The 12752-nt window shown below is 35.3% G+C and overlaps 1 protein-coding gene across 2 annotated transcripts in view; it reads left to right on the top strand.

Moving 5' to 3' along the window:
- IREB2 (iron responsive element binding protein 2) overlaps positions 1-12752 on the top strand; it is a 45166-nt gene that overhangs the window by 27585 nt on the left and 4829 nt on the right. Inside the window, exons 10-20 of one of the 2 annotated variants that reach the window (XM_004387466.2) lie at positions 895-995; positions 3149-3265; positions 4412-4571; positions 5741-5876; positions 6900-6984; positions 7338-7494; positions 7936-8060; positions 10183-10287; positions 10386-10528; positions 11141-11288; positions 11375-11497. In XM_004387466.2, the coding sequence (XP_004387523.1) occupies positions 895-995; positions 3149-3265; positions 4412-4571; positions 5741-5876; positions 6900-6984; positions 7338-7494; positions 7936-8060; positions 10183-10287; positions 10386-10528; positions 11141-11288; positions 11375-11497 (1400 nt within the window). Of the gene's footprint in view, positions 1-894; positions 996-3148; positions 3266-4411; positions 4572-5740; positions 5877-6899; positions 6985-7337; positions 7495-7935; positions 8061-10182; positions 10288-10385; positions 10529-11140; positions 11289-11374; positions 11728-12752 lie in introns of those variants that run through there. The other variant, XM_023741662.1, reaches the window with a different exon arrangement.

Genomic DNA, 12752 nt, shown 5'->3' with positions numbered 1-12752 from the left:
GGCTAGAGGCCCACCTAGGATTTTCAGCCAGAACCCATGTGTGATCTCTCCATGTGGATTGGGCTTTCTCACAACATGGTGACTTTTCAAGGGTAAATATCCTGAGAAAGAAGTGCCAGGTGGAAATCACATTGCCTTTTATGTCTTGGCTTCAAAATTCACACAGCATCATTTCCATCATATTCTCTTGGTCAAGATAGTTACAAATGTCTGCTCAGGTCCAAGGGCAATGAACATAGATTTCACCTCTTGATGGATGAATGTGATGATTACATTGTAAGAACATGTGAGATGGGATATATATTGTGCCCATCGTAGGAAAATACAGTCTGCCACGGTTGTTTATTCTCACCAGGCTTACACATAACTACCCAGATGTTTAATTGGAAACTTTTTAAATTGTTAGCATCTAAATTCTTTTAATTTCTGGAAAATCTTGTTAGATCTCTTTATTTTTCTGCTCTGTGAAGCTATTCTTTTGCTTATTCGATTTCATTTTGACTATTAACGTTGCTTGTTATTTAGGGAAAAGTGGCGAATTTCTCCCTTCGTGGGTGGTAGAAATCTATTATGTTCAGTTTCATTATTGGTTTTTATTCTGCAAACAGTATTGTTTGGTGGTTTTATTGAACTGGCTCAGTATTCATTATTGTGTCTATGATTGAATAACTTTTAAAGGGAGGGGTGGTATTGTGTTTTGTAGATTTTTCATGAAAGATAAAGTTATTTACTACTTTTGAGGAAAATACCAAGTACTAATTTGTAAAGAAATGTATTCTGAGGACTTAATAATATGTAATTTCGTTTTTTGCCCATCGTTGGAATTCTGCACCTTAACCCCAAAAGATTTCAAATATTCCTTACTGGATTTCTTTTTGCTCATCTTCTTTTTAGGTTTTGACAAAGCCAAACTAGAGTCAATTGAAATATACCTTAAAGCTGTGAAATTGTTTCAAAATGACCAGACTTCTTCAGGAGAACCTGAATACTCCCAGGTATATGCAGAATAACCCATTTAGTTGTTATTGTTAGGTGCTGTCAAGTTGGTTCTGACTCATAGCAACCCTTTGTACAACAGAAAGAAACACTGCCCAGTCCTGTAATAGTTTTAAAGTATAAATTCCCGAGCTGACCCCCTGGGTTGGAATCCCAGCTGTGCAACTTACTAGCTGTAAAACCTTGGGCAATTTGTTTAGCCTTTCTGTTCCAGTTTTCTCACCTGTAAAATATGAGGATAATGTCTACCTCATTCTTAACGGATTAAATACAAATGTATAGAGCAATTCCAGACACATAGTAAGTTCTCAGTAAGCGTTAGCTATTATTATTACTTAACAAGTATGTTACTTGTGACCCAGTAGTTTGATTTTATTCATTAATTTTGCACAAACTTATTAACAGTAAATAACATTTTATTGAGTTTATCTTTTTTTAATATTTAAAATGTATAATCGACTCTTTTAATTTATCACTCTGATTTTTTTTTTAACTTTATAGTAAGAGTATTACACTGTCCCCCCACAATATTTGTTTGTACGATGTCTGCATCTGGTTTATCATTATATTTTGCAAAATTTCCACTACTATGAAAGGAGTATATAATTATGTAGTCTTAAGTGTTTTTAAAGATATTTTATAATCTAAGAAAGTATTATCTGTTGGAAATTTATACTTATATTGAAATGCTAGGTAGAATTCACTTTTAGGAAAGTCTTACTTTAATAAAATTCTTTTTCTAAGAGCGTGTCAGGGATCTAAAATAATTGGCTCTTATCATAGGTCTGGTTAATTGTTAAGCTATTCTTTGTAGGGAAATCTGTTTTCTCACCCAGCTTTCTTTTTCTTCATAGTATGTGTCACTGCTTGTCATTACCAATAATTTGTGTACTTGTTTGTCCTCCCCCAACAAGAATGCAAGTAACTCCATGAGTTTAGGAACTTGGTCTGTTTTGTTTGGCACTGTATCTCCAGCTCCTAAAACAGTGCCTGACACATTGTAGATACATATTCAGTAAGCATGTTAGGTGGAAAAAATGAATACATACAGGAATATTGAAGACCAATATAGAACCCATAGAAATGAATTTATGTGACACTTTGGGCAAGTCTTCTAACTTCTCTGATCATTTCTCAGATCACTTCTAATTCTGTTTCTTGCATTTAGTACTTTGTCCACATTAAAAAAAAAAAAAAGATATAAATGGAAAGAATAAGAAAAGTTAAATGGAAAAATTTGAGTGTTAGAATAAAGTAGAATAGTTAGCCTATTTTTTTAAAAAAAAACTGATCAGATTAAGAAATAAAACTAAAATACTAAAACTTATCAGGATGTTGATTTCTAAAGAAACTCCTTAAATATACACTTAAAGAGCAGGATCAGCTAAATCCATCACGTGAAAGTATAAGAGAAGCAGGTGTTGCAGTTATGATCAATCAGAATAAACTGGGTTATTAAATAATTTTGAACACTGTAGTGAAGAGAATCTTAGTTTGGATTGATTATATCCGAAGTAAAATGCACAAAGGAAAATGGTAGGAATACTAGAAGAAATAGAAACATAATGGAGAAGTGGGGTTTTAACAAAATATACTATCTCAACCAAGGAATATAAGTATGGTCTACAGGAGCTTGGAAAGCAAGACACCTTGTAACCAACTGCCATGTCCCTCCAGCACCCTCTGTTGACCAGGCTTAGTACCATGTGAGCTGACAAAGGAGAAATGTTTACTAGGTCCATATGCATTATCACAGAGCAGGCAAAGAAGGGTGAACGTAGAGCTCAGCAGCAGTAACTTAATAGATAGCTGGCACAGGCATCTACTTTATCTTCAGGTGTCTGTTAAGACAGTATTTATCTTTGTGGGGGAAAACGTTTGGGCATCCAGAAATTCTATATAGACTATATAGTTGGTATTGTGGTAATTTGCATAACAGTCTGTTAATCTTACTTTTAGCAAATTTTTATATGTTACGTAAATTTAAACGGGCTTGTTTTAAAATCTTTATTTCTAGGGGTGGGTGTATTTCACCATTAAAACAAATTGTGTTAAAACAAATGTGCATATACTTATTCTTCTTCAGAAAGTAATACATGAATTGGAATCTGTTGTTGTAAATTCTAATTCTTTTCTTTCACGCTTTCCATAGGTGATTCAGATTAATCTGAATTCAATAGTTCCGTCTGTCAGTGGCCCAAAAAGACCTCAGGATAGAGTTGCTGTGACAGATATGAAAAGTGATTTCCAAGCTTGCTTAAATGAAAAGGTAGATTACTTTATTGCTGTCTTTATTTGTCGCACTTCGTATTTGTGCTGTCTACGTAGTAAAGAACCAACAACGTGACGTATAAATGCCACCCACTGTTAAGATTGTTATGTGTTATGTCACACACCAGCAACCCCTCTTTTTCTTTTGTCCAGTATGGGAGTCATTAAATTTGATAAGCTTATTTCCAGTTTCACGGTAAGGATTGGAGGTTGATTATGCCTATTTAAATTAGTTAAAATTTAATAAAGTTTAAAATTGAGTTTCTTAGTCATAATAGCCTCATTTCACGTGCTGAATAGCCACATGTGGCTGTGACTGCTGTATCGGCAGCGCAGACATGGAAGGGTTCCATCATCCCAGAGAGTTCTGTTGGTCAGCACTGTTCTAGACTTTGTGACTCACCAGACTAAAACGAAAAGAAACAACAGCAAAAGAAAACCACTACTCTGTGTAATTATGCTTATAAAATCTGATTAAAATATAACTGAATAACAAGTGTCCCCTTTGGCTTTTGGGGTTTATATTTTCTGTCAAGGATCATGACTTCAGTGTTGTTACTTTCTCCCTGTTCTATTTTGAGAACTAGTAGTTGGCTTTCTTTTCAGAGCCTTTCTTTTTATAGTTGCTTTTTATTGTAGAAAATGTCAAACTTGTACAGAAGTAAAACAGTGTAATGAATTCCCATGTGCCTATCACCCATCTTCAGCAATTATCAAATCATAGCCAATTTTATCAGTTTGCACACATGTACACCCACACAGGATTCTTTTGAAGCAAATCTTCAGGGCTATTTTTAACCAAAAAAAAAAGTTTGTGCTGTCTCATCATATCATTAGAATTACTGTAAGCAGGAGTGAATAGAGAACAACAAAGCAAAATAAGAAGTAGATCCTGGGTAGTTGGCTGGACTAATTCAGTAGGTGGAAGCTTTGCTTATGAACACCAGACTCTTATCCTGACTGTTCAGATTTCATTCTTCAACTCAGTTACAGCTACTGAATGTCATGACTTTCAGTGTCACTCACAAATAGTCAGAACTTTAAATATTTAAGTCTTCAAATGCCAGGGATCTGCTATATTTTTACCAATCTTTTCTTCTGTAGCTGTCCAGAATAGTTTATATTTATATGTACTTTTATATAGGTTGGATTTAAAGGCTTCCAAATTGCAGCTGAAAAACAAAATGATACCATCTCTATTCAGTATGAAGGAAGTGAATTTAAGCTGTCTCATGGGTCTGTGGTCATTGCTGCAGTTATCAGTTGTACCAATAACTGCAATCCATCTGTCATGCTCGCTGCAGGTAGGTTGTGGTTTATGGCCATACATTTCCTTTGCTCAATTATTTTTGCTTTTCTGTTATATTCACTTTTTACTTCTTAGATTTATGTGTAAGTACCAATGTCTATGTTTGATACGAGAGATTTTCTCAGATTTTAAGTAAGCCTTAAGGAACCTGGAGTTGGTTTATATTATTTTGTTTTTATTACATAGAAGATAAGTTCAGTTTTTTGTTTGTGTTTTTTACTATAACTTAACATGTCGTTTAGTTCTGGTTGTATCTGCTTCTGTTAATTTAGAAGTATAGTTAAGTATTTTTTTACTATCTGTTAGAAACGTAGCATAGCAGTGTGCTAGATTCCATTGGGAAGGTAAAGGAAGTAAAAGATTGTTGACAAGGAATATAAATGAAATCAATTAGATACACATGGAACAATTAATGAATAAAACTGTGTATAGTAAATGCTGAGCAGCCCTGGCTAGACAGTGGTTAAGCGCTTGGCTGCTGACTAGAATGTTGGCAGTTCAAACCCATCAGTGGCACAACAGGAAAAAGACCTGGCGATCTGCTCCCGTAAAGATTACAACCTAGAAAACCCTATGGGCAGTTCTACTGTGTCACATGGGGTTGCTCTGAGTCGAAATCGACTGGATGGCACCTAACAACAACAACACAGTAAATCTTAAATTGCTATTAGTTTATTATGATTGTTGTTCTTAGTAAAACTCCATAGGGTTTTCAAGGCTGTGCCTTTTGGAAGCAGATTGCCAGGCCTGTCTTCTGAGGCACCTCTGGGTGGGTTCAAATCTCCAGCCTTTTGGTTAGTAATTGAGTGCTTAACTCTTTGCACCACCCAGGAATGCACTTCTTTATTGTGATCATGCCACTTTAATAATGGTTCCCTTAATGGTCTATATGCGCATCATTGTTTCTGGTAATGTACGTGACGCCACGATGGTGGTCTGTACCCTAAAATCTACGATGTAAAGGCTACTACCATTTTTTTTATTTGTTTTAAATTAATAGGATAAAATGGACAAACTAATGACAGTAAATTCATGATTTTGGGCTTTGGCTATAACATGAAATAGGGAACAGCCTGTTAAACTCTTTTTTACTTCCTACTTTAATATGAGTGAAAGAGGGGAAAGAAAATTGCCGTAATAAATCATTATGTTTGTTGACTGCAGGTCTCTTGGCTAAAAAGGCTGTTGAAGCTGGTCTGCATGTTAAACCTTATATCAGAACAAGCTTATCTCCAGGCAGTGGGATGGTTACACATTACCTCAGTTCAAGTGGAGTATTACCATATCTTAGTAAGCTCGGGTAAGTGACAGTTACCATTTTATATTGACATTAGTATTCAGCAAAGTATTGAAGCTACTTATTATGGCCATTCGTAGACAAAGAAAAGATAGGAAAAATGGGCTATATGTAAATTTCTTTAGCTTATCTTGTTATTTTGCCATTTACCACACAATCTTTGAGGGCTTATCAGTCAGAAACATTTATTGGACATATCCAATGAACAAGGCGCTGTAATGGTTACAGAAAAGTAGGAGACATGATCTCTGGCATCAGGATGCCTAGTTAGAAGGACAAACAGGTAAAACCAAGTCACAGTGATAGGCAGTTTAAGAGATGGCATCCAGTAGTACATAATTTCCATGAGTTATGTAAATCAGTTCAGAAAAGAGTAAAATTTCATAGGTTGCATTTATTGACTATCTTAATTGAGGTTTTTTTTTTTGTTTGTTTGTTTGTTTTAAATAAGGTTATTGACTCTAATACATTGGTTAAGTTGTCTCTGAACTTTGGGGAATAACTTTTATATTTCTTACATAATCACAAAAAAAGAGTTGATAATAGCAGTGTCTTTAGTATACATTCTGGAACATATCTCACATAAATCAGTTCTTTTGCAAGTCGGATAATTTTTAGATTTTTCTGCTTTTAGAAGAGTAGCTGAAAGTTATTTATGGGATTATTTAGATGGAAGTAGAATACCAGTGTTTTAAAATGTCACATTATAGTCTCAGCAGATAGTGTAAGAGGAATTTTCTTATGTAGAGTGATGGGTGCTGTCAGTATTTAGTTGAACAACTCTAACTGGAGAATGTACTAAGTATCAAGGCTTCTCAAAGGTTTGCATTCAGTACACATAGCATGCCTGAGAGACTTGATTGCTTAACATTGCATGAGCATATTGATAAAAAGTTAACAACCTATTCGTCATGAATATTTTCTTAAGGAATCTTATTGAAGTGATGAAAATTAAAGATAATACTTGTCATTTCTTTACAAACGTTAGGATGTGCTGTCCCATCACGTTTATTTTTTGAATTGCAGATTTGAAATAGTTGGCTATGGATGTTCAACATGTGTGGGAAATACAGCACCCTTATCAGAAGCAGTTTTAAATGCAGTGAAACAGGTAAAACGTGTAGATCAGCAAGACATCCAAATGGGTTTTCTTAACTATTTGATGTTTTGTTGTTAAATGATAGAAACCATATATTGATGTATTTCTATATCTGTAGTCCTTGTACCTCTTGGGGAGAGTAGCTTGTGAATCTTAAATTGGTTAAAAGAATCATTTATTTAATAATGTAAACATGTAACTTTTTTAATTTGCAGGATTGATAGTTCCGTATCTAATAATTAATAATATATTTTTGGTGGCCTTGCCCTGAGAACTATAATATTTGAAACTACTTATATATGATTATCCAAGTTTCTACCATCTCTTTAATTGAATATATATGTTTGTATTCCTTTTTTTTTCAGGGTGATTTGGTTACTTGTGGAGTTTTATCTGGAAACAAAAATTTTGAAGGTCGTCTTTGTGATTGTGTTCGTGCCAATTACCTTGCCTCTCCACCTTTAGTGGTAGCTTACGCCATAGCAGGCACAGTGAACATAGATTTCCAGACAGAGCCTCTAGGTATCTTTTCCTCTGTGTGTGTGTGTGTGTCTGTGTGTGTCTGTGTGTGTCTGTGTGTGTCTGTGTGTGTGTCTGTGTGTGTCTGTGTGTGTGTGTCTGTGTGTGTCTGTGTGTCTGTGTGTGTCTGTGTGTGTGTGTGTATCTATATATATCTATATATGCGTCTGCGTGCACTTTTCCCCCCCAAAAGTTGTATTTTTTAAATGCTTCTTAGACCATCTGTTCTTTAAAGTACTTCAGGAAAACTTAACCCTAATGCGTAGTGTTAGTCTTTTCTGTGTTTATGTGAAGAATATAAAATGTGGAAGTAATTAGTTCTTCCAGTTTCTTAAGCCTAAAGCACCTTGTTGTTGAATAATTTATGTCCTTGAAAAGATGTGAACATTTTGAGGGAGTTTTTTTTTTTTTTTTAACCAAATATCATGTTAAAATCTTAACCAGGTACTGACCCTACTGGCAAGAACATTTACCTTCATGATATTTGGCCTAGTCAAGAAGAAGTCCATCAGGTAGAGGAAGAATGTGTGATATTATCCATGTTTAAAGCATTGAAAGAGAAAATAGAGGTAAGAATGTCATTTGTTTTTTAAATAGATTAATAAAGTTGTATTAATCTGTTATTTCATGCATCTTGCTTTCTGAATGGAATAAAAATACTGAATTCAAAAAATGTAATTTTGAATACATAGTTTTTAATGAGTAATACACCCACTCCTTACTTATCGATATGGTTAGGTTCCAAAGATCAAGTTGTGCGAAAATGGAGGGTGACTGCATCATTACATAACTGTTAAATTACATCATTACATAGTTGCCAACCCACTGAGAATCATGGCCCAGCCACACTGACACATAACCTTAACCGTCACAGCCATTGTTACTCTTGCCTCTCACCTCGGCATTCGTTATTGCCAAATGTACGTCGTTAATGTGCAAAATAGATAGTAGATTCTTCTACTGTTGTAAATGTGAAGTGTCGGGTAACAAGATAATCGACAAGTGAGGAGTAGGTATAGTCATTTTGTATCTGAAATCTCTGATAACTAAGAATTGCTTGGATTATTTGAGTTTTATTTTATTTACTTATTAGAAATGTATAGCACACACTTGTATTTGGCATACTAAAGGCAGGCACACCTCATAGAAACTGCCCTTGTTTGTCACTCCCATTCAGATGGTTCAGAATTCAAAAGAAATGGCAGCATAAACAGTGAAATCTCTTTCCTACCCATTTCCTAGCCATCCATGCCATGCCTCCCTAGAGGCAACCAGCGATGTCAATTTCTCATGCATCTTTCCAGAGATATTTTATAAACATACAAGCATACAGACACACACACTTTTATTTTAAGAAAAGAGAATATAAATACGAGTGCAGAAAAAGTATGTATTCACTTAGTATTTGTTGAGCCCCTACGATGTACCAGTATACTAAAAAATGATGAGTGCTATCGACCAGGGTAAGGAGAACCAAGAGTGCAAAATTTGGGGAGCAGATTGCAGTTTTGTGTAGGTAGGTAAGGGTGGGCCTCACTGAAAAGATGACATTTGAGCAAAGTTTTGAAGGAGGAGAATGAATTAGCTATACATCTGGACAAAGAGCAGAACTTCCCAGGAAGAGGGAATAATCAGTGTAAAGGCCTTAAGGAGGGAACCTCATCAAGGCCAGGGTGGCTAGAGCATTCTCTTAAGTAATTTGATCACAGTGATGGCAACTAAAAATAACACTTGTCTTTTCTTTACAAATGTTGAGATGTGCTGTCCAAACACATTGGGTTTTTGAGGTGGTAGGAAGTGGTGTCAGAAAAAGGAGCTCCAGATCCAGATTTTTGGCAGTTATATAAGAACTTAATCTTTTACCTTAAGTGAGATGGGGAGCCATTGGAGGATTTTGAGCAGAGGAGTGTCATGATGTACTTTAAAGAATTGCTCTGTCTGTGTATTGAAAACAGATTGTGGGGAGAGGATTGGGTAGGAAAGGTGGGATCCGGAAGACCAATTGCAGCAATCCAAAGTAAAAAATGCTGATGGCATGGACTGTTGGGATAGCATTGAGGTGGTGAGAAATGGGGCGATTCTGGATATAGTTTGAAAACAGGACCAATAGGCAATGATATAGGACAAATATATTGAAAAAAGCAGAAGTGCTTAAAGTAAGATAAATCATTTTGTTGCTTCCAGTGAGGTATTAGCATTCTGAATCATATTTCTTAATTAAATACTAGCTTTTAGATCCAGAGAATTGTTAAACTAAATCACACCAGTTACCCTCCCAGCACGTGAGTGTTTCTCTTATTGAGATCAAGAGTTTTTCTCCATACTAACATTCTTAAAGATTAACAGTGTACCCCACAACGTTCTCAATCTCTGTTTAACAACATACATTTCTAAATTATTTAGCTTTTTTGTACTCTATGGAATCCTTATATTCAGTTTATATTTAAACTTAACTCTTTGGGTATTCCTGAAGAGCTGGTGTGCTGGGAGTTAATGAGCAAATCTTTATTCATTCTGTCCAAAAGTATTTTATTATAGATGGCACTATCTTAGCGTTCGTTCTAAGTGGAGAAGTCGTTTTTCTTTTCATTCTAACTTAGTTTTCTTATTCCCTTGATCATTTTCATAAGCCTCCTTTTCTGACTCCATTTTATCTTTCATTTGGTTCATCAATCAAAACCATATTCACAGAAGGGAAATAAACGGTGGAATTCCTTAGAAGCACCTGATTCAGTTTTGTTTCCATGGGATTTAAAGTCCACTTATATTAGATGTCCTTCATTTTTTGATAAACTTGTAAGTACTGCTTTACTATTTGGTCTTTTAAAGATTGTTATGAACTTACGGAAAAAAAAAAACCTTGTAAAGAAATGCCTTAAACTTTTACCTTATAGACCAAAGAGCCAGTTGCACTTCAGCCTATTGAAAATGCCCGTGTCTTATTATATTTGGGAGATTCTGTCATGACAGATCATATATCACCTGCTGGAAGCATCGCTAGGAGTAGTGCTGCTGCTAAGTATTTGACAAACAGAGGGTATGTACATGGGTTTTAGCATATTTTTAAGGATATTTCTTTCTCAGTGATTTAGAAGCTTCTAGTGGTTGTGTAAAACGATACTGTGGGGATACATTCAGCACAATGTGGATATAGGAAACTGTAGTACAGAAGAGCCAGTTTTTTCACATAAAGTACAAGGAGGAAAGAAAGGGAGAGGGATCATGTAGATTAAAAGAAACGTGAGATACATCAGCCAAATGTATTTATTGAACCTAATTTGAATTGTGATTTGAGCAAACCAGCTGTAAAAAATATATATATATTAATACTACTGTGTGGGAAAATGGGAATTTTAACATTGACTATTTGATACTAAGAAATTATTGTCTTTTTTTTTTTTATTTAACTTTATAGTTAAAATGATATCTGAGTTTTGCATCAGAATATCTAATAGGTGTTGAAACGAGAGTCCATGAGTTGATTATTACAGTTGGGTTATTGACACATGGGCATTTGCTATTTTCTCTGCTTTTGTATATGCTTAAAATTTTTCATAATAAAAACCAATTTTTGAGTAAGTTTTACAACTCAATAATGTGTGGTTATTTTCCATCTAGAATGAAACTCACTTTCCTAACTTTATTGTAGCCTTACCCCTCGTGAATTCAACTCTTACGGAGCCCGAAGAGGCAATGATGCTGTGATGACAAGAGGCACTTTTGCAAATATCAAGCTTTTTAATAAGTTTATTGGAAAACCAGCCCCTAAAACAATTCATTTTCCATCAGGACAAATGGTAAGGATATAGACAAAAGTACTTAGGCAGTGGGTAACTGGATCAAAATGTCTATTAAAGATTCCTGTGTTTGTTTTAATCTACAGCTAGATGTTTTTGAGGCTGCAGAGCTGTACCAGAAAGAAGGTATCCCACTGATTATTTTAGCAGGAAAGAAATATGGGTCAGGAAATTCCAGAGACTGGGCTGCCAAAGGACCATATTTGCTGGTATTAATTCTTAAAATTTATCTTCTTAAACGTTAAAAGAGTTTTAACTATTCCCTTTTGTTGGTAACATCCTGTCAAAGTTTATTTAGTTTACTTGCATTTCTTTATGCTTATTTGAGTCTATATTTATGGGGGTTTTTTGAGTGCTCTTACGTAATATTTTATGCCCACCCAGTGGTGGCCCAGTGGTTAAAGCACTCGGCTGCTAACAGAGAGGTTGGCAGTTAGAACCCACCAGCTGCTCCACAGGAGAAAGATGTGGCAGTTTGCTTCCATAAAGATTACAGCCTTGGAAGCCCTATGGGCAGTTCTGCTCTGTCCTACAGGGGTGGTTGCTATGAGTCGGAATCGACTCAGCAGCAGTAGTATATATAGTTGCGTTTTAATACTCTGAATTTGATTAAACTTACATCGGTCTTTTGTATTTGAGGAAATCAATATAGGAGAGAGAAAGAAGAGTCTGTCTTGAACTATTGCTTTATAATAATTATTTGTGCCCATTTGTAGTTTTACTTGGCTCATTTTCATTTAATTTTCTCTGATTTGCTCCATTGGGGCTAACAGGTTGTGGCCTTTTTTTTTCAAATGGGGGGATGATGATGCCTGGCTGTCTGCCAGGAAGACATTTTTCCTGAGATTGCTCTTTGCCACAGAGCAAATAAACAATCTGCTAGAGAGGAGTAGTCATGTGACTTGCACTTTATGCCATTCATACCCTCCAGTGCTTCTCTTTACAGTTGCAGCTGTAAAAGGGCTGGCCAGAACACAACCCTCATAGCCTGTCATATAAACTTAATTCTTTTTGAGTCTTTAAACCACCACCCCCCAAAATATCAATGTTCTTAAAAGTTATAAGGAATAAGCCAAAATCTCTCATCTTTCTCAGATATTAATTATAGGTATTGTTGAATATCAGTTATACATATAGGTTCCTTTTTTTTCCTGAAATTTATTTTGGTATTTGTCTTATATTAATTTTTATATATATATATATATGTATATTTTAAATATATATAAAACCAAAACCAAACCGATTGCTATTGAGTTGATTCTGACCCATAGCGACCCTATAGGACAGCGTAGAACTGCCCCATAGGGTTTCCAAGGAGCAGCTGGTGGATTTGAACCACCAGCCTTTTGGTTAACAGATGAGCTCTTAACCAGTATGCCACCAGGGCTTCTAGTGTGTGTGTGTGTGTCTGTGTGTGTCTGTGTGTCTGTGTGTGTGTCTGTGTGTGTCTGTGTGTGTGTGTGT

Source organism: Trichechus manatus, unplaced genomic scaffold, assembly GCF_000243295.1.
Source record: "Trichechus manatus latirostris isolate Lorelei unplaced genomic scaffold, TriManLat1.0 scaffold00186, whole genome shotgun sequence".
In the NCBI taxonomy this organism is placed as follows: Eukaryota; Metazoa; Chordata; class Mammalia; order Sirenia; family Trichechidae; genus Trichechus; species Trichechus manatus.
This window is presented reverse-complemented; position numbering and strand designations above follow the sequence as displayed.